The following is a 20790-nucleotide window of genomic DNA, read 5'->3' on the forward strand; positions in this document are numbered from 1 at the left end:
AGCAGTAATGGGATCAACCAGCACTAACGGGATCAATCAGCTGTAACGGGATCAATCAGCTGGAAAAGGATCAGCTGTAATGGGATCAATTCTAATGGGATCAATTGGCTCTAATGGGATCAAGTGTAATGGGATCAGTCAGCTGTAACGGGATCAGCTGTAATGGGATCAGTTCTAATGGGATCAGTCAGCTGTAATGGGATCAATTGGCTCTAATGGGACCAGGTGTAATGGGCTCACTTGGCTCTAATGCGATCAGTTCCAATGGGATCAATCAGCTCTAATGGGATCAATCGTCTCTAATGGGATCAGGTGTAATGGGATCAATCAGCTGTGACGGGATCAGCTGTAATGGGATCAGTTATGGGATCAATTGGCTCTAATGGGATCAGTTCTAATGGGATCACTTGGCTATAACGGGATCAGTTGTAACGGGATCAATCAGCTGTGACGGGATCAGCTGTGACGGGATCACTTCTCATGGGATCAATTGGCTCTAATGGGATCGCTCAGCTGTAACAGGATCTGTGCTGGGATCAGCTGCCCCCGGGGACACCCCAGTGTCCCCCGTAGGGTGACCCTGTGACCCTGCCCCCCGGGACACCCCAGTGTCCCCCTGTCGGGTGACCCTGTGACCCTGCCCCCCCGGGACACCCCCAGTGTCCCCCGTCGGGTGACCCTGTGACCCTGCCCCCCCGGGACACCCCCGTGTCCCCCGTCGGGTGACCCTGTGACCCTGCCCCCCCGGGACACCCCCGTGTCCCCCGTCGGGTGTCGCTGCCCGCCAGGGTCACGGTGCCCGGTCCGTGCCGCTCCCGCCCGGGGCCGCCGCGCCGCCAGGGGGCGGCCTCCCCCCCTCCCCGCCCGCCTCCCGCCGCGCATGCGCCTTTCTGGCCGGGGCGCTACTTCCGGCGGCGCCGCGCCCGCCCGCCCGCCGCCGACTTCTGCTTCCGTCCGCCTCGTTGCCGGCAGCCGTTCACCGGGGCCCGGGAAAAGGCGCGCGCGGCCTCGGGGCGCTTCCGCTTCCGGTAGGGCCGGAGCGGAGCGGAGCGGAGCCGCGGGTGGGCCCGATCCCGCTCCCGGGCCCGCGCGGGGACACGGGGGACAGCGGGCGCCGCGTCCTCCCCGCCGCCCCTTCCCCGCAGCGCAACCGGAGCGTCCCCGCCGCTCCGGGGCTCCCGGCGCCGCTTCTCCCGCCGGAGCCCCCGCGGAGCCCATGAGGATGGAGCCCCGGGGCGCCGCGTTGCCGCGGGCCGGGCTGCGGGAGCCGCGGGGCCCGGCGGAGCGGGAGGTGAGAGCGGGGGCGGGGGCGCCGGGCTGGGGCGCGCTGAGCCGGTCACCCGGGCCGTGGAGCCGCGGTCACGCGAGGGTTAGGGACGCGGGTCGGTGCCGGTCGGGCTCCGGTGGATCCGCGACCCCGAGCGTCCGTTCCGACCGCAATCGTGACTGTGAAATTCAGGCGATTTTGGACAAACTGGGGAAACACCTTGTGGGAGAGGAAACGGCCGCGAGTTGCGCCCGGGGAGGTTGGAGGTGGAAATTTGGGGTGATTTGTGCTCCAAAGGGCGCTGACCGGGCTGCGCAGGGCGTCACCGTCCGGGGGGGCGGAACAGGCGCCGCGCGTCCCAAGGAGCCGCCGGTCTTAGGATGTGTTCTGTATAACCACATGAAACCAGCGTTTGGGTTTTTCTGGCTGGGTTGGGAGGGGACGGGGCGGGGGGTGACGCTGCGGCTGCGCCCGGTCTGCCCGGTGACCCCACGTTGTCACCCCAGTCTGCCCAGTGACTCCACATTGTCACCGCAGTCTGCCCGGTGACCCCATGTTGTCACCCCAGTCTGCCCAGTGACTCTGTGTTGTCACCCCGGTCTGCCCAGTGACTCCACGTTGTCACCCCAGTCTGCCCGGTGACCCCATGTTGTCACCCCAGTCTGCCCGGTGACCCCGTGTTGTCACCCCAGTCTGCCCGGTGACTCTGTGTTGTCACCCCAGTCTGCCCAGTAACTCCACGTTGTCACCCCAGTGACTCCACATTGTCACCCCAGTCTGCCCGGTGACTCTGTTGTCACCCCAGTGACTCCACATTGTCACCCCAGTCTGCCCGGTGACTCCACATTGTCACCCCAGTGACTCCACATTGTCACCCCGGTCTGCCCGGTGACTCCATGTGTTACCCCAGTCTGCCCGGTAACCACTAATTAGCGCCGCCGGGATCGGGGCGCAGCCGCGTCGTGTCCCCCCTGTGGTTTTTTCCCCCGTGGGGTTTACGATGCAATTCTGCTGATTTCTAACAAATCATTGTGATATTTCCCCGCAGCTCCTGCCCCCCAAGACCAGCGCCTTCGCCTGCCCGGCCGGGAACGCCTCCTGCGCCCTCAACTACGGCCCCGGTAACGCGGCGCCTTCCGCCCCACAACGGCGCTTTTTTGGCTGTTTCCTCCCCGAACTGGTGGGGGTTGGGAAATGTGGCTCTTTATTGATTGTTTTGTGTGTTTTCCCCCCAGAAATCCCTGGTCCCGAGAGCTACCGGGAGCCGCGCGGCGCCGGCACCAACGGGCACTGGAGGGGGCTGGTGCCCCCGCCGGGCTCCGTCCCGCAGAAGCCGCGGTTGAGCCGAAGCTCCTACCTCGATGGCCGCAAAACCCCCGGGTGCGTCCGGCCCCCTCCCCACCTTGTTTTACCCCACGAGCCCCCGGGAGCGAATTTAGGGGGGGGAACCAGTCGCGTGGGTCGAGGTCAATTGGGGCTGAGGTGCCTTTCGGGGTTTATAAACCTCTTTTTGGCAAAGGAGCCGCCTCAAAGGCGCGAGCGATGGTTCGGGGAGGGCGCGGGGGCGTAAGGGATCACACTGGGAGGAAAGTGGAAGCTCGTTACGCCGCTGGAAAATTAGTGAGAAACCAGACATCATCGTCTTGTAGTAGAAACATGCGGGAGGAGTTCGGCAGCCGCCGTGACCTCCGGTTGCTCCAGACCTTTCCAGACCCACTCGAGTCTTTATTCCTCCCGAAAACGTTGGTTTGAAGGTTCATTTCAAGGGGAGAAACGCCAAATCGCCCCGCGGGTGGTTGTTCCCGCTGCCGCGTGGGGAGCAGCAAGGCGAGGGGCGCCGGTTGCTCTCGGCGGTGAAGAGAAGCCGAGAGCGGCGTTTGGGGCCGTTCCACGCGGTTTTTGGGCTCCTCGGCCTCAGCGGTGCCGCCTGCTGGCGCCCGGCATCAGCCTTTACCTTTAAACAGCTCTTAAAACGCAGATCAAACGCCGATTCTGCTCAGAGCGGGGCGCTCGGCGTCTCAGCCGGGTTGGGGGTGGAGGGGAACGGGGTTACGGGCTAAAACAAGCGCGGGATCGAATGAAAGTGGCGTGTTTCTTTCCCTCGGCAGCGGGACGTCCAACAGCTTCGTCGGGAAGTCGAACCACCACTGCCACGCGTCGGCGTTTCCCATCAAACCGGCGCCCAGCCCGTCATGGAGCCGCCGCAGCCCCAAGAAAACGCCCCGGCGCTTCGTCAGCACGGCCGAGGAGGTGAAACCGCATGGCTCTGCCCACACTCACGCTTAAGCTCGGCTTAAGGAGGCTTGAATTCTTTAAGCCCCCTAGACATCCTTCCGCCACCAAAATCTCTGTTTCCGCCACCAAAATCTCTGTTTCCCCGTGTATCTTCTCACCATCACAGTGTTTTTGGTTGAAATCATGTTGATTTAGAGGTTTCTGGTTGTTTCCCTGCAGACTGTTCGGGAGGGAGAGCGGGAGATCTACCGGCAGCTGCTCCAGATGGTCACCGGGAAACAATTCTCCACGTCCAAACCCTCCTCGCTCTTCCCCTTCCACCTGTGAGTATGGAGAACACTCTTTCTGTGCCGGCGCTGCCAACGAGTCCACCGGGGGCTGAATTTCCTGTCATTTCTAGATCCCGGTGCTCAAATTCCAGCAAAACGGTGGTGAAGGAAACTCCAGGCACGGACTTGAAGCCATTTGAGGCTCCCGGCGCGTCGGCCACCGGTGTCCTCGGGGCACCGGAGCCACCGGTGCACAAACCTGCGCTCTTCTCCGCACCCGCTTACCCCTCCGGTATTTTCCAGTCCGGCAGCTCCGCGGCCCCGCAGCACCAAGAGAACCTCCCGGCGCCCAGCGCGCAGTCCGAAGGTAAAACACCCCCCACAAATAAAACCAGCCCAAAAGCAGACCCAAAATCCTCCGGTTTAATGAAATGTACACGGCAAAGCCGCTTTTTCCCTCCGCGCTCTGTATTTGGGCACCCGCGGAAACCATTTGTAATTGCGACGGTGACAACATCCTGTAATTCTTTCCTCTTTTTAGGGTCGGATTCTGTCATTTTGCTCAAGGTCAAGGATTCCAGAACGCCGGCGCCGAGGTGAGAGGCTGGAAAACGGCACCGGGGGTCACGTGAGCGTTTTAAATTCCATGAAAAGAAGAGAAACTCTTTGTTGAGACGCCGGCAGATCCGGCCGTAGTTCTTACCGCCGCTTTAGCAGCAAGAAAATCCTCAAATAACACCTAAAAATCCCTTTTTAGGCAATTACTTCCACTTGTAACGCTCCCACTTGTCCTTTCTCCCCTTTCCCAGCCTCCCGTTCTTCCAGGCAGAGCTATGGATCAAAGAACTGTAAGTACACGGGGGTTTGTTGCTGTTTTTTTCTGTGTGGAAACAAACGGTTTGGTCACATCAACTCGGCTTTTTCAGCACCAGCGTCTATGACTCGCGCGCCCGCGAGAGGTGGCGGCAGATCGAGGAGCAGAAAGCGCTGGCCTTGCAGCTGCAGAGCCAGGTAACGCGTCCGTGGGGCAAAACACCCGACCCTGGGCGAATTTGGAACAGAAAGATGGCAAAAATCAGCTCTTTTGAGGGTCTGGTGTCTTCATTGTTTCCCAGTCCCTTGGCGGGGCTCTCGTTGACGTCCCAGACGGGATGAGCGTCCCCGTCCCTTGGCGGGGCTCTCGTTGACGTCCCAGACGGGATGAGCGTCCCCGTCCCTTGGCGGGGCTCTCATTGACGTCCCAGACGGGATGAGCGTCCCCGTCCCTTGGCAGGGCTCTCATTGACATCCCAGATGGGATGAGCGTCCCCGTCCCTTGGCGGGGCTCTCATTGACATCCCAGACGGGATGAGCGTCCCCGTCCCTTGGCGGGGCTCTCATTGACATCCCAGACGGGATGAGCGTCCCCGTCCCTTGGCGGGGCTCTCATTGACATCCCAGACAGGATGAGCGTCCCCGTCCCTTGGTGGGGCTCTCATTGACATCCCAGACGGGATGAGCGTCCCCGTCCCTTGGCGGGGCTCTCGTTGACATCCCAGACAGGATGAGCGTCCCCGTCCCTTGGCGGGGCTCTCGTTGACGTCCCAGACGGGATGAGCGTCCCTGTCCCTTGGCGGGGCTCTCATTGACGTCCCAGACGGGATGAGCATCCCCATCCATGTCCCTTTGTGGAGCGATTGTCCTCAGAGAGGTGACACCGTTGGCCAGCACCTCACGCGAAGGTGTTTTCTCCTCCAGCGGCTGCAGGAACAGGAGCACTCGGTGCAGGATCTGGTGGATTTAAACCTCCGCGTGCCCCTGGAGAAGGAAATCCCCGTCACCGTCGTCCCGGAGGAGAAAGAAGACGCGAAATCCGCTGACAGCGAAGAGGAATTCCCCGAAATCACTGAGGTGAATTCACGTGGGTTGCGTGGATGCAAAGACACTCGCTAAATTTTAATGTGATTTCCAGCGTAGAATTGGATCCCGGCTCCTTTTTGCCGCATGTGCTTTGTAGCGAGTTGATGTCTGAGGATAAACCTGGGTTTAAACCTGGCTCTAACGCCGCGTCCTTCCCGCAGGAAATGGAGAAGGAAATAAAGAGCGTGTTCCGTGGCGGGAACCAGGACGAGGTGCTGAGCGAAGCTTTTCGCCTGACGATCACTCGGAAGGACATCCAGACCCTCAACAACCTCAACTGGCTCAACGACGAGGTGAGGAGCTGCTCTAGACCCTCTGGATTCTTCAAGCTACTGTAAACCCCACCCAGGGCAGGGGTTTTATCTAATTAAACACTTTTTAAGCTAATTTTACACAGGCAAAGCACCTTACGCAGAAGCATCAACGCTCTCACGCTCTCCGATCCTTTTTTCCCCTGCAGATAATTAATTTCTACATGAACCTGCTGATGGAGCGCAGCAAAGAGAAGGGTTTGCCGGCGGTTCACGCCTTCAACACCTTCTTCTTCACCAAACTGAAGACGGCCGGGTACCAGGCGGTGAAACGCTGGACCAAGAAGGTGGATATTTTCTCGGTGGACCTGCTGCTGGTGCCCATTCACCTGGGCGTGCACTGGTGCCTGGCGGTGAGTGTTCGGACAGCGCCGGGGCCGCTCCACCGCGATTCCAATCAAGCTTTAGGCTACAATCTCAAATTCAGCCCAGAATTGACGTTTGTGGCTAAAATTGAAGCATAGAGCGACTAAAAAGAGCTTTTTGGGGGGGTTTTAAAGAACCGAGGGGGCCACGCTGGTCGCGTTGGCTCCTGCTCCGCAGAACGACCTGATTTCCACGGTCCCACAAGCCCAACCCCGGAGACGTCGCCTCGGGGCAGATTTTGAGGGCAGATAGGGCGGTTTGGCGCCTCTGGCGCTGGTTGATCCTTTGTTCCCGTCCCTTGGCGCTGGCACTGTGTGGTTCTTCGGCGCTGGGGAAACGGGACACCCGGCCCCAAATAAAACACACCCGGGGGACTCGTGTCCTTAATTCTACACATCAGGTGGAGCAAAAGCGGCTGGAACAATTGGAGTCGCGGCGCTCGCATGCTTTACCCCATTTAGAGATTCGGTTCGATGAATAACGTAGAGATTTGGTGGTCAAACAGCTCAGTGGCAAGAGGGGAGTTTTGAGGAGGGTTTTCCAAGTCCCCCAAATCTTCTCCACCGCGAAACGGCCCAAACGCCGTCCCGGCGCCGCCTGATGGGCCGAACTCTCATTGCAGGTCGTAGACTTCAGGAAAAAGAGCATCACGTACTACGACTCCATGGGCGGGATCAACAGCGAGGCCTGCAGGATTCTGCTGTGAGTAACGCTCTGTGGCTCGGGTCACGCACAAATCGGGACACAGTCCCCGTGGGGACGGTCCCTTTTGTGGGGGATTTAAAGGAAACTCCTGCTTTTTTGGCTTCTTTGTGGTTTCTGCGGTGTCTCGTCCTCGCCGCCCCCCAGGATCCGTCACCCGCTGCTCCCGGCTCCGCGTCCCGTTGAGGACGTCGGGCGTTCTCAGAACCGTCCCGTTAAGTTCATGGGGTTTTACCCATCTCAGACTCTTCTGGGCATCATTTTTAGGAGGAAACCAGCTTTTTGGACCCTTCTGATCGAGCGGTGCCTCCTGGCGCGGGAGCTTCTCCCGCCGCCGCAAAGTTTTGGGGGTTGCGGAGAGAGTGATGGAGCTTTGGGGGGCTCTTTGCACCGAGTCGAGCGCCAAACCGGGCGAGAATCCTTCAAACCGCGGGGATTTGGGATTTCGGAGAGCAGGTGGCAAACCCACAACTGCTCTCCCGGCTTTTGGAGCTGCCGCAGAGCGAGAACAACGAGCAGGTGTGAGAGAACAAACCAGAACCAGCCGCGAGGCCTCCGGTCGCATCCCTGCCCACGGGGGCCGCCGGCGCGGCGGAGATCGCATCGCCGCTGTGATTTACGCGGTTCTTCTCGTCGCGGTGACGCCGACCCGGGGAACCCGATCCCCGGGTTTCGGGCGCGGGGTCGAGTCCGTCGCTCGTCGGGATGCTGATGGTGATAAGGACAGACGGACGCCGTGCCCGGCCGGTTCGGCGTCTTCCCTTTCATGGTTCAGTTGCGTCGCACCCGCCGTGTTTTAATAACTGGGAAACGAGCCGTTTCCCTTTCCTGCCATGTTGATTTAAAGGAAGGGACGTGTAAAATCCTTAGGGCACATCTCTTGGCTCGTGTTCCTTTCAGCCCAAATTTCTTGGATTCTAAGGAAAAAGGCCCAAATTTGGTGAAATGAAACACGTGGGAAGCGCGAGGGGCACCCGGGGCTCCTTTAGGGACCCGGGCCGAGGAAACGTCCCCAAACCGGTGCTGGCGAACGTTGGAGGACACACGAGGTGTTTTGGCCGCGCAGGGTGAAGCGGTAGAGCCGCGATCTGAGGTGGTTGCCGCCCCGGACGTAATTGTTTTCCCTCTGTTTCCTTTTAGGAGGCTTTTTTGGTTGAATGCAGTGGGAGGATCACACCGGGAAGAAGGGACGGAAGGTCCTATTCATGGTTAGTGACCCTTTCATGCTTTCAATCTTTAGAGCTTCCTAAAGGCGGTGAGTGCGATACCGAGAGGGAAACTGAGGCGCGGGGCAGGCGGTGGATCAGGCAGGAGGGCGCTGGACGGGCCGGGAACGAGCAGAGCCCGCGGATTTTGGCGGCGCGGTGTCTTTATTTCCCCTCCCGCGAGACCCGGCGTGGATTTGTATGGGTTTTCCCCTTGGGAAACGCGGCGTCTGGGCTCGGAAAGGGTCGTTTCTCGGCGCGAGGTGTCGGTGTGGAGGGCGCTGGCCCCGGCGCTCCCGCTCGGGGTCGCCGGGCGGTGGGAACGGAGCCGGAGCGCCCGCGGGCTGCGGGGCCGGCTCCGCGGTGCAGCCATGCCGAAAATTCCCATCGAGCTCCTGGCCCCGGAGGCGCTGCCAAAGCTCATCAATCCAGCGCTGCCCCCCTCGGGATCTGGAGCCGAGGTATTTGCTCCCAGGCTCCTGCACGGCGCTTTGCTTCGCTTCACTCTGTTCGATTCCACCCGTTCCTCCGCGCTCGGATCCTCTCGGTGCCCGCATGGGGACGTTTCCCGTCCCGGTTCCTCATGTTTTGTATCTCCACCCTCAGACCTTCGCTCCCCGTTCTCTTTTACCCCCTAGAGTTCACGCGGCTGCTGCAGAAGCTGCGCTCGCCAGGATTATTTCTTTATTGCGGTTGAAACGATGCTGTTTAATTAATTGCCGTCTTCGCGGTGTCGTGGTGCGGAGGCTCCGCTCCCCCGTTTCTCCTCCCCGCACCGGGTGTCGATTCGCAGACGGGACACGGAGTCGTCCCACGGGCGCTGAAAAGGGGCTCAGTGTCAGGTTCACCCCCCGCTGGCCCCGTCCTGTCCAAACCGCGGCCGAGCGGAGACGCAGGTTCCCCGGAGCAATTAGCGACAGGCAGCTAATGAACCTGGGAGAGAACACTCGTCCGGACCTGCCCAGGCCCAGGGAGCTGCCAGGAGGGAGAATTCCCGACCGGAGACTCCGACACCCGCCAGAATCCGTTTCTGGTGATTTTCGGCTCTGGTGGCGCCGCATCCGCGTTCAGGGCTCGCCGGTGGTGCCGCCGCCGTGGGTTCTCGGTTCGACTCGTTTCCTTTGCGTAGTTTAAAGTTGTGACAGACATGAGTTCCCCAGGGCAGCCAGTTCTGCGCTCCGTCTTCTGGACTCGTCTTCACCCCCTTTTCCCCCCGTGTTTGGCGTTTCTGAACAAGATTCGCTTCGGCGGAGTCGCCGCCGTCGGTTCCCCGTGGTGACACGTGTCCCCGCGCCGGGGCCAAAGCTCCGTCTGGTCCCCCGCCTTTCATTTCCAAACCTGCTTATGGTGGCCCCGATGCCGAGGAGGCTCCTGGGGCCGTTTGAACACGTGGGTGCCGCTCTCTGTCCATCTTCCCGGGCGAGACACGTCTGCAAAGCTCAGTGTCCTGAGCGGTACCTGCAGCCAGCACGGAGGAGCCAATTTGGGGTCATTGAGAAGGTTTTGGGTCCATCACCGCGGCTCCTCTCTCCACCATCCCGAGCTCCTTTCCACTTCACGCACAGGGCGATTGTCCCCAAGCTGCTGGTAAGGTTGCGACAGATTTGCTCCTAATTAGGCGCTAATTAAGACCCTCGGTGTCCCCTCGGCTCCGTTCCCTGATGGGTCGGGTTCGTTCTCATGAATCGGGTTCGTTCTCGCTGGTCTATTTGTGGTTTTGGCTCATCTCGTTGTTTTTGGGGGAGCTCTGAGCTGGGCGCGTTGTTTCCTGCCCGGGTCCGTGGGGCCCTTTGAAAAGCGCCCGACGCGGGGACGGAAACGTTGATGGCGCAGACGCGGCGGAGGACGCTTTAGGTGACATCTTGGTGACGTCTTGGCCGCTTTCCCGGCCCCGCGCTGAGATTTGTTCTTTCCCCCAGGCAATACCTGAAGCAGGAGAGTCTGGACAAGAGGAGGAAGGAGCTGGACACCAACGGGTGGTCGCTGCTGAGCAAGAAGAGCCAGGTGGGTCTGGGGAACGTTCCTCCTGCTCTTCGGTTCATTCTTGGCCCTGACGCGGCGTTTCCGGCGGGTTTTCCCCACGGACGCGTTCTCGGGGTGAACAGATCCGGGTTCTCAGTGCCAAATCCCCAACCAGCCCACGTGGATATGGGGAGACTTTGGTGAGTGAGGATGTCCCTGTGCCGTCCCCGTCCCTGTGCCATCCCCGCACCATCCCCGTCCCTGTGCCGTCCATCTCCCTGTGCCGTCCCCGTCACCGCTGCTCTTCATACTGGGACCGGCTCTGGGCTCCCCAGTTTGAGAGGGACGTGGAGTTACTGGGGAGGGACGAGAAGATGCTGAGGGGTCTGGAGCATCGGGAAAGGCTGAGAGAGCCGGGGCTGGAGAAGAGGAGCTGAGAGGGACCTTAGTGATGGGATAAATGGATAGAACGGGAGGAAACGGCCTCAAGTTGCACCCGGGGAGGCCGAGGGTGGAAATTTGGGGTGATTTCTGCCCCAAAGGGCGTTGAACAGGCTGCCCAGGGCAGTGCTGGGGTCACCGTCCCTGGGGGGTGAACAGACGAGGGTCTGGGGGTGTTTTGGTGCCGGTGTTGGGTGAACGGTTGGTCCGAGGACCCCGGGGGGTTTTACACACAGAACGATGGTGATTTGGGTCCCCCCCCCATCCCGGTTGTGACGTTTGTCCCGTGTCCCCCGGCAGGAGATCCCGCAGCAGATGAACGGCAGCGACTGCGGCATGTTCGCCTGCAAATACGCCGACTGCATCACCAAAGACAAGCCCATCAACTTCACCCAGGTTTGGGGCACGTTCCGCTTCTTCCAAATTCTTGTTTTCTGGGGGGTTTAAGGTGCCCCCGGCCCCATTTTCACACCGCGCAAAACTCCTCCAACGCCACATTGTTGCGTCAGACCCAAATCCACCGGCGCCGCTCATCGTGGCGACAAAACCGGGACGTCGTACCCAAATCCCAGGGGGGTTCAGCGTTATTTAACGTTGTCCCTCTGCGGAATGTTGCTCCTCGTGATTAGAGAACATCACCAGAGCCGCGTTATTACCGCGGCCTCACCCGCTGGCGCGTTTCCACTCATTGGGAAGTAAAGGGGTAAAAAGGGGTAAAAGCCGCCGTGGGGAGGGTGGCGCCGCGGTTCCCGTTGCCCACGTTGTAACTCCTCTCTCCCCCCGCAGCAACACATGCCGTATTTCCGCAAGCGCATGGCCTGGGAGATCCTGCACCGCAAGCTGCTCTGATGCCGCCGCTTCCCCGACGCCTTTTGCCTCAAAAGTGCCCAAATTCATCCCGCGGGGCCGCCCGGGGCCTCGTCGGCGACACCGCGACCGGGCCCCCGTGGTTGTGTCTGAACGCCGGACCAACGCGGCGCCGCCACGAGCACACGCGCCCTTTTCTTTTGGGGGGGTTTTGTACAACTCGAGGTGCTGAGACTCAACGGGGGTGGAACTTCCCATGGGACTTCCCTTGTTCTGCTTGCGGGCGGTTTTGGGGCGGATGATCTTTGGGGTTCAGCACTTAACGCTCCAAACCGCGCGGCTCCAGGCCCCACTTGCGGGGAGAACCTTCGTTCCCTTCTCGTTGTCCCCAAAACCAGCGTTTTCCCCCCGTTTTGGGGCCGGAGCCGCGGGCTCCCACGAGTCCCTTTTCTTGTTAAAACGCCACTTTTAGAGCCTTTTCCCCCCACATCCCCCGATTTCAGGTACAAACCCCCGAGTCGAACCCGCTCAAGCGCTTTTGTACATATTTCCGAGCCTTTTTTTGCCCAGAATGAACAAATTCCGCGTGTGCGTCGGGGGTTTTCACCCATTTGGGGTGTTTTTTGCCTCCCCCCCCAATACTCCTGCACAGTTGCCGCGGGTCCAGCATCGCGCGGCCGCGGCGTCGGGCGCCGCCACCGGACAAACCGCGTCCCCCCGCCCGAGGGAACATTCAGAAGCGCTTCAACCCCCCCCAAAACAATGGGGTGTTTGATTTTGAGGACGTTCTGCTGCTTTTGGACGTTTCGCCGCTGGCGCTTCAGCCGGTTTAATTTATTCCCGAGGAAGCGGCGAGCACGGACGGAGCCTCTTTCCCCTTTGTAAATCAAACCCCAGACCCAAATAACGTCCGCTTTTGTACTTTTGCCTCCGGACAGGGAGGGATATTTTATACACTTTTCTCTACCTGTAGTTTTGTACCGAATTCCCCCCTTTTCGCCCCGGTTCGTGTCCCTCGTTGGCTGGTTTGTCCCCTTCCCCTCCGTGTGTTTTATACCGAGTTCATTTATTACCTTTTTCTATCTTCTACTGCAAATAAAGGTCCGAATGAGAAAAACGCTGGTGCTTTGCGCGTTAATCAACCGTCCGTTAACGAGCAGGAAGGTGATTTCTGCAAAATTCATTACAATAAATCACAATCAGGCGCTACAAATCGCGGCCTTTCAGCCCAATTTGGTGCGGGAAGGCGCCGGAGATGGAGTTTTGGGGTGTGGGCGCCTTTGGTTTGATGCGGGGGATCCAGCGGCTTTAGGGCCCCGCGGTGCCGCCGTTCTGGGCTGAAAGGAGCCGCTTTTGGCCAAAACTCGAGCAACCTCGTTTTCCTTGGCTCCCCCAAGGCGGGAAACGGTCCCGTCAAAGGCGACTTGTGCCCGGGGAGCCCGAGGCTCCCGCCCCCCCCGCCGCGGCCGCCAGAAACGCAGCGAGCGCTTACCCTTATTAATAGAATAAATCACAGCGCCGCGCTCCGGGCCGGGGATTCTGGGGTCATATTGACTCTGCTCGCCCGTCTCCGTGTTCCTCGACGGGAGCGTTCGTCTCCGCATTCCTCACACACACACACACACACGTGGCTTCTGCAAACACGGCCTCAATGCCCCATTCAGCGCCTCCACATCGCCAATTAACCCCCGCCGCTAACGAGCTTTCGCGGCTCGGGGCCCGTCCGGCACAATTCGCGGCCGTTTTACAGCGAGGAACGGGGTTTTTTGGCAAAATCCTGCGGGTTTCGGGGGTTCCGCGGGGCGGGAGCGGGGGCTTCGGGGAGTCGGGGCGACGTGCTCGGATCGCTGCCGGCGGTTTTTTGCTGGAAAACAAGCAGATTTGGGTTATTTTCTGCGGCAGGTGAGGGATCCAGTGACCCTTCCATCCCAGGGACCCTTCGCTAGCTGCCTGGTCCTAAACCCGGCCTAATCCAGGTCTAATCCCGGCCTAATCCCGGTTTTTGCAGGCGGAGGAGCTTCTATGGATCCGGGACCCCGAGCGCGGTAACAGGTGAAACCGGCTCGTGTACCCGAAACACCCAACCAACCCCCGACCTGCCCCAATTTGGGGTCCCTGGGACCCCCCAAAGCCCTCGAGCAAAGAGCGGGACCCAGTTGTGACACCACGAGGGGACAGTTGGGGACACCGACCAGCTCCATGTCACCGCGATCCCAACCCGGGTCCTCATCCCAAACCCCACTGAACGAACTGTGTACCCCCCAAATCCCACGAGGGGACACTGGGATCAGATGCCCCAAAGATGGGATTAGATACCCCAAAACCGGGTTGATCACCCCAAAACTGGGATCAGACACCCCAACACTGGATCAGACACCCCAAAACTGGGATTAGACACCCCAAAGCTGGGGTAAATCACCCCAAAACTGGGCTCAGACACCCCAAAACTGGGATTAGACACCCCAAAACTGGGTTGATCACCCCAAAAAGTGAGATCAGACACCCCAAAACTGGGTTGATCACCCCAAAACTGGGATCAGACACCCCAACACTGAGATCAGGCACCCCAAAACTGGGATCAGACACCCCAAAACTGGGTTGATCACCCCAAAACTGGGCTCAGACACCCCAACACTGGGCTCAGACACCCCAAAGCTGGAATTAGTCACCCCAAAACTGGGTTAAATCACCCCAAAACTGGGCTCAGACACCCCCAAACTCTCCTTTGGGTTCAATTCTTGCCATTCAAGGACCCGCTGGGGGGTCAATCCCAACGTCCTCTTGTCCCCACATCTTGGGGTTCATTTCGGGGGGGCGCCTTGGGGACCCCCCCCATATCCCCAGGACCCCCAAACCCCGGCAGGATCAGGCCCGGAGCACCCCGTTGTGCCTCAGTTTCCCCTCTAGCCCCCCCCCCCACAGAATGGGGGGGGGCTGGTCCCTGTCGATGTCACCGCGTGTCCCCCCACCCCGTGTCCCCGAAGCCACGCGGGGGGGGCGCACACTCCACATCACTCCTGACGCTGATTCCCCTTAACGACCCCCCCGCTCCCGCTAATCCCTCATTACCCGGCCCCCCCGCTGCTGCGCCTTCCGCTTCCCCACATCAGATTTAATGCAATTAATAGAAATTAATTAACCCCCCCAAACCCCCCCGCCCACCCAGCCCGGTCTCCGTTCAAACCGCGGGACCCTCGAGCTGGGAGAGGAAAAATAGGGTAAAAAAAGCGGCTTTTAGGGCCGGGCTGATGTATTTTTGTAGGGTTTTTGGGATTTGTTTGTTTTTGTTGGGTTTTGTTGGAAATTGCGGCCGGGGACACAGGAGCCGCTTTGTCAGGATCCCGGGGGGGGCTGGGGGGGCGCTGGGGGGGCCCTGGGGGGGGCGCTGGGGAGGAGCTGGTGGGGAGGTGGTGGGGGGGGTTGGGGGGAGCTGGGGGGGCTGGGGGGGTGCTGGGGAGGAGCTGGTGAGGAGGTGCTGGGGGGGGTGGGGGGGTGCTGGGGGGTGCTGGGGGGGGTGCTGGGGGGGCTCTAGGGGGGCGCTGGGGAGGAGCTGAGGGGGGTTGAGGGGGGTTGGGGGGGAGTTGGGGAGGCGCTGGGGGGGGGACGCTGGGGGGTGTTGGGGGGGCGGCCCTGGGGGGGGGCGCTGGGGAGGTGCCGGGGGGGGCTGGGGGGCGCTGAGGAGGTGCTGGGGGGCTCTAGGGGGGCTCTGAGGGGGTGGCCCTGGGGGGGGCGCTGGGGGGGGCGCTGGGGGGTTGTTGGGGGGGCGCTGGGGGGTTGTTGGGGGGGCGCTGGGGAGGAGCTGGGGGGGGTTAAGGGGGACTAGGGGGGAGTGGGGGGGGCGCTGGGGGGGAGTTGGGGGGCGGTTGGAGGGGGTTGGGGGGCGCTGGGGTGGCCCTGGGGGGGCGCTGGGGGGGCGCTGGGTGAATAATGAGGGGTTTGGGGTGAATAATTTGGGGTGAATAAGCTGCAATTTGGGGTGGGTGATTTGGAATTTCAGGCGGATCATTTGGGGTTTGGGTGAACGATTTGGGGCTCAACGTGGACAGTTTGGGGGCGACAAGCTGGAGCTTGGGGGCATATTTTGGGTGGATCATCTGGAATTTGGGGTGGATATTTGGGTGGATTTTTGGGATTTCGGGTGGATATTTTGGGTGGATATTTTGGGATTTCGGGTGGATATTTTGGGTGGATTTTTGGGATTTCAGGTGGATATTTCGGGTGGATTTTTGGGATTTCGGGTGGATATTCCAGGTGGATATTTCGGGTGGATTTTTGGGATTTCGGGTGGATATTCCAGGTGGATATTTCGGGTGGATATTTTGGGATTTCGGGTGGATATTTCGGGTGGATTTTTGGGATTTCGGGTGGATATTTCGGGTGGATATTTCGGGTGGATCATGTGGAATTTGGGGTGGACATTTTGGGTGGATTTTGGGGATTTCGGGTGTCTATCTGGGGTGTCTGTCTGGGGATTCGGGAGGGTCGGGACCCCCGGTGGGAGATAACGGGGCCGTTCCTATTCCCGCTGGTTAATTTAACCTCGGGGGTGTTTTCAGCTCCGGAAACACCCGCTGCCCCCCCCCACCGATCCCTCCCCCCCCCAATCGGGTTCTGCTTCCGGGGACCCCGAACCCCCAAATTTTGGTGGGTTTACCTTTATTTTGCGTCTTTTATGGTGCCCGTGGGGGGACGAGCGCTGGCGGAACACAACGTGACACCCCCCAATTAACCCCCCCCCCTTTTTAATGGCGCCCCAATAACGGCGCGAGGCCACGCCCATCGTTTCCCTAATTAAAAACTACCGCTTTTTTGCATCACCTGTCCCAAACTCGCGCATTTTAGCCCCAAAACCGCCGCCGCTCCCCATGGTTGTATCTGTCCCCACCGACCCCCCCGTGACAAACTTCCCCCCGCCCCCCCAGCCCCACAAACATCACCGGCCGCTTTCCAACCCTCATTAATTAGGGATAATTGCGGGTCTCATTAGCCGGCCGGTGCCCCCCCCCCGGCCCCACAGCTTTGTGCCCTCATTTTTTTCACTTTTTTCACTATTTTTTTTGGGGGGGGGTGGGAAAAGCCCCCCCCCCATCCCCAAAGGGTTGAGGGGGCTCTTTGTACCCCAACTTTTGCATTTTCCCCCCCAAAATCTTTTCCCTGGGGACATTTCACCTGAGGATTGTGCTGTGTGTGGGGGGTGTTCAATTAAACTCTTCTTTTCGGGGGTGCCACTATAAAAATGTTGGGGGGGTGGGTCCACAAACATTTTGGGGGGGTTGATGCAAACATTTGGGTGGGGGTTGATGCGTTTTGGGGTCGGATTTGGGCTAAAATGGCTGGTTTTAGGGCGCAGTGGAACGCGCCAGGCCGCAGGTGTGGGGCGCAGGGCCGCGAATCTCGCCCCCCCATCACCACCAAATAAAGAAACCGACCCAAAATCACCATGATCCGCCTCAAAACCGTCCCCCCCCCCCGGTGAGGAGGCTCAAAGGGGCCCTTTGTGCGGCTCTACCTTCCCAAAGAGTCGCCTTTTCATCCCGACCTCGCGAGGAGGAGGAGGAGGAGGAAGAGGCCTGCTCGGGGGGCCTAGGCCGGGGCCAACCATTTGACATCATCTCACAAAAATGTGGCATTTCCCCCCCCCAAAAAGCCCCTTTCCATGGTTGGGGGGGGTGAGCCCCAGGGGGGGGTGGTGCACAAAGGGCTGTGTGTGAGGAACCTCGCAAAAACGGGGCAAAATGGTTTTTTTGGGGGGTGAATCTGCATCAATTTTAGGGGGAAGCCATTGAGGGGGACAGGGTTGGATTGGGGGGGTTATTGAGCTTTAAACTCGCAGCTTTTTGGGGCAGATTCACCTAAAATAGGGTCATTGGGACGCTGCGCCCCCCCCGCCCGCTATTAAAAATATGAACTAGCAACAAGCGAGGAGGGAATTTCAACTAAAATAACCCAAAAAGGAGGGTTTTGTGGGCACAAAGGGCCTTTCTGCGCCCCGTTCCCAGGCCGCCAGGGGAAATATTTGGGGGAGGCCTGAGGTAAATGGGAGGTGCCAGGGCTGAAATATGCTGGTTTTAATACGGTTTTTTTGCCCTTTTCGCTGAAAAATGGGCTTTTTAAGGAAAAAATGGCTCGGGGGGGCATCGGCCGGGCCCAGAGAGCAAACAGGGAGCCCGGCGGGGCCGAGCCGCTGGGTTGGGGCTGTTGCTGTGGGAGTGAGGAGCGCTTCCAAAATGGGGAGAAATGGGGCAAATGGAGGTGAAAAATGGGGTAAAATGAGCAAAAATGGGGCAAAATGGAGGTGAAATATGGGGTAAAATTGAGGTGAAATATGGGGTAAAATGGAGATGAAATATGGGGTAAAATGGAGATGAAATATGGGGTAAAATGGAGGTGAAATGGGATAAAATGAAGCTGAAATGGGGCTGAATTTGAGCTAAAACAGGGCAAAATGGAGCTGAAATATGGGGCAAAATGAACGAAAATGGGGCAAAATGAGCTAAAAAAGGGCAAAATGGAGCTGGAATGGGGCAAAATGGAGGTGAAATGAGGAAAAATTGAGGTGAAATGGGGCAAAATGGAGCTGAAATGGGGCAAAATGGAGCTGAAATGGGGCAAAATGGAGCTGAAATGGGGCAAAATGAGGTAAAAATGGGGAAAAATGGAGCTGAAATGGGACAAAATGGAGGTGAAATGGGGCTGAATTTGAGCTAAAACAGGGCAAAATGGAGCTGAAATGGGGCAAATGGAGGTGAAATGGGGAAAAATGGAGGTGAAATAGGGCAAAATGGAGCCAAAATGGAGGTGAAATGGGGTGAAATGGAGGTGAAATGGGGCAAAACGGAGCCGAAATGGGGCAAACCGGAGCCCAGCAGCTGAATTTCCCCGTGTCCCCCGATCATTTTGAGGCCCGAGTTCTTGTTTGAAAATTAAAAGTAAAGTAAAGGTGGGACAAACCCCATGGTGGGGACAAACCCCATGGTGGGGACAAACCCCCATGGTGGGGACAAACCCCCCATGGTGGGGACAAACCCCCCAAGGTGGGGACAAACCCCATGGTGGGGACAAACTCCATGGTGGGGATAAACCCCCCATGGTGGGGACAAACCCCCATGGTGGGGACAAACCCCCATGGTGGGGACAAAACCCCCCAAGGTGGGGACAAACCCCATGGTGGGGACAAACTCCATGGTGGGGATAAACCCCCCATGGTGGGGACAAACCCCCCATGGTGGGGACAAACCCCCCAAGGTGGGGACAAACCCCCCCATGGTGGGGACAAATTCCACCCCCCTAAGGTGGGGACAAACCCCACAGTGGGGACAAACCCCATGGTGGGGACAAACCCCCCAAGGTGGGGACAAACCCATGGTGGGGACAAACCCATGGTGGGGACAAACCCCCCCAAGGTGGGACAAACCCCATGGTGGGGACAAACCCATGGTGGGGACAAACCCCCATGGTGGGGACAAACCCCCCAAGGTGGGACAAACCCCATGGTGGGGACAAACCCCCACGGTGGGTCCAGCCCTCACGAGCAGCAGCATCATGGCAGGACCGTCCCCACCTGATGCACCCGGGCCGGGCTGATGGTGACACGGTGACAGTGGTGACACGGTGACACGGTGACACGGTGACACGGTGACACGGTGACGGCGGCACCGGGCCGGGCAGAGTTAAGCCTCATTCCTTCCACTCCACGGCGAATTCCTGAGCTGACTTGGATGTTTCCCTGCGATCCTCTGATGGTCTTTCCAGAGCCTGAAACTGGGGGGAAACGGGAAAATGGGGACAGAATTCATAAAGGGGGGGGGGCAAAAAATAAAGGATGATTATGATTTTTTTTAATGGGGGGGTCAGGGCTTTATGTTGAAGTTTGAGTTTAAAAACCCCAATTTTGGGTCAGCTCGATGCCGCCACGGCCGCCGGTGCCGGTGGGAGGTTTTGGGGGTGAGGAATGTGCCCCCCGCGCTGTGCCGGTCACCCCAAATCGTGGTGCGGGGGGGGGGGGACACACCATCCACCCCCTCCTGTGCCGGTGCCGTCCCCCCAAAAAGCGGGGGGGGGGTCCGGGGGGTGTTATTTACCCCGGCCCCGTTTCCAGTGGAAAGCGCTGGCTGGAGCCAGGTCCTGGCGCCGCTCCCGGCACCGCGGCCAGAGCCGCCGAGACCCAGAACCACCTGCTTGGGGGGGTGGGACCCCCCCAATTCACCCCCAAATCCCCCCCAACCTCCCCCCCCCAAGCGCAGCAACAAATGGGCTTCGCTCCCCTTTCCCATCTGGGGAAACTGAGGCACGAGGGGAGCACGCACCCCACGGTTAGCACAGTGGGGGGGTCGCCCATCACCTGTTTTGAGGGTGCAAAGCGGATCTGGGGGGGGCTGGTTGGCTCCCTGCGGGGGGGGGTCGGGGGGGTCCGGTTGGAGCCGCCGCCGTCCCAGCGGCGAGTTATTTTTGGCCGGGGTTGCCGGTGCCCGGTAACACACGGGCTTTGTCCGGCACTGCTCCCGGGGGGGCTCGGGGGGCTGGAGAGGGTCTGGGGGGGGGGGAATGGGGGGTTTGGGGGGGCTGGAGAGGGTCTGGGGGGGATGGGGGGTTTGGGGGGGCTGGAGAGGGTCTGGGGGGGGGGGAATGGGGGGTTTGGGGGGGCTGGAGAGGGGTCTGGGGGGGGGGGAATGGGGGGTTTGGGGGGGCTGGAGAGGGTCTGGGGGGGATGGGGGGTTTGGGGATGCCCCACGGCTGCAGAGTGGGGAGCTGAACATCCCCAGGTTCATCCCACTGGGTCTTCATCCGTCTGTCTGTCCGTCCAGCTATCTGTCCATCTGTCCACCCATCCGTGTGTTTGCCTGCCCCTCCACCCGCTTGCCCGTCCATCCGTCCATCCATCCATCCATCCGTCCGTCCGTCCGTCCGTCCCCAGCTCCATCCCACCCCCTCCCAACCAGGTGCACCCACCACCCTCCATTCCGCCCCCCCCAGCCGACAGCAGGATGGAGCCCCCCCCCCCAAAAAAAAGCATTGACCCCCAGATTTGTGAACCCCAATGTCAACACCCCCCCCTACATTGCATATATTTTCACAGGGATATTTGTGAGTGACGGGTGGAAGGGAGGTGGGTGGGGACCCCTTTTTTGGGGACCCCCCCCCCTTTCCACTGCCGGGGGGTCCAGCAGAGCCTGGGCTCAGCAGCTGCCTGGGGCTGGGGGGGGGCCAAACCCCTTTGAAACGCAGGGGCAGGTCCCCACCATCCCCTGACTGCCCCCAGCACCCTCCCCGTTGGGGGTGGCCCAGGTGTGCCCCCCCGGGGCATGCACGTGGCGGGGGGGCCAAGC

At 60.0% G+C, this 20790-nt stretch overlaps 1 protein-coding gene and 1 long non-coding RNA gene across 3 annotated transcripts; one reads left to right on the forward strand and one right to left on the reverse strand.

Moving 5' to 3' along the window:
• Nucleotides 1–919: 919 nt before the first annotated feature.
• SENP1 (SUMO specific peptidase 1) lies at nt 920–12581 on the forward strand. 2 transcript variants are annotated; one of them, XR_010468462.1, is made up of 16 exons: nt 920–1291; nt 2316–2388; nt 2503–2647; nt 3376–3517; nt 3722–3825; nt 3903–4138; nt 4313–4367; nt 4581–4619; nt 4698–4782; nt 5509–5661; nt 5832–5963; nt 6131–6334; nt 6970–7049; nt 8190–8257; nt 10174–10258; nt 10958–11059. XR_010468462.1 is itself a non-coding variant. In XM_065043493.1 (16 exons), the coding sequence occupies exons 1-16, from the start codon at nt 1217–1219 to the stop codon at nt 11504–11506; spliced, it is 1767 nt and encodes a 588-aa protein (XP_064899565.1). In that variant the 5' UTR covers nt 921–1216; the 3' UTR covers nt 11507–12581. The 2 variants fall into 2 exon arrangements, 1 of the variants encoding a protein (XP_064899565.1); XM_065043493.1 differs by lacking the exon at nt 8190–8257 and adding an exon at nt 11444–12581 and having other exon boundaries at nt 921–1291; nt 10958–11053.
• Nucleotides 12434–19920, reverse strand: LOC135576675 (uncharacterized). The gene is made up of 3 exons (XR_010468463.1): nt 19026–19920; nt 12957–13328; nt 12434–12635 (listed from the first exon to the last, which is right to left on the reverse strand). It is a non-coding gene; the product is annotated as an uncharacterized LOC135576675 (long non-coding RNA).
• Nucleotides 19921–20790: the final 870 nt, after the last annotated feature.

The sequence above is a fragment of the Columba livia genome, chromosome 29 (genome assembly GCF_036013475.1).
Source record: "Columba livia isolate bColLiv1 breed racing homer chromosome 29, bColLiv1.pat.W.v2, whole genome shotgun sequence".
NCBI lineage: Eukaryota > Metazoa > Chordata > Aves > Columbiformes > Columbidae > Columba > Columba livia.

Excerpts from the sequence above, each read along its gene's own strand:
- SENP1 (XM_065043493.1), top strand. The coding sequence starts at position 1,217 with ATGAGGATGGAGCCCCGGGGCGCCGCGTTGCCGCGGGCCGGGCTGCGG. Across the intron at positions 4,139-4,312 it reads GCCCAGCGCGCAGTCCGAAG|GGTCGGATTCTGTCATTTTG; the intron begins GTAAAACACCCC and ends TCCTCTTTTTAG. Across the intron at positions 4,783-5,508 it reads CCTTGCAGCTGCAGAGCCAG|CGGCTGCAGGAACAGGAGCA; the intron begins GTAACGCGTCCG and ends TTTCTCCTCCAG.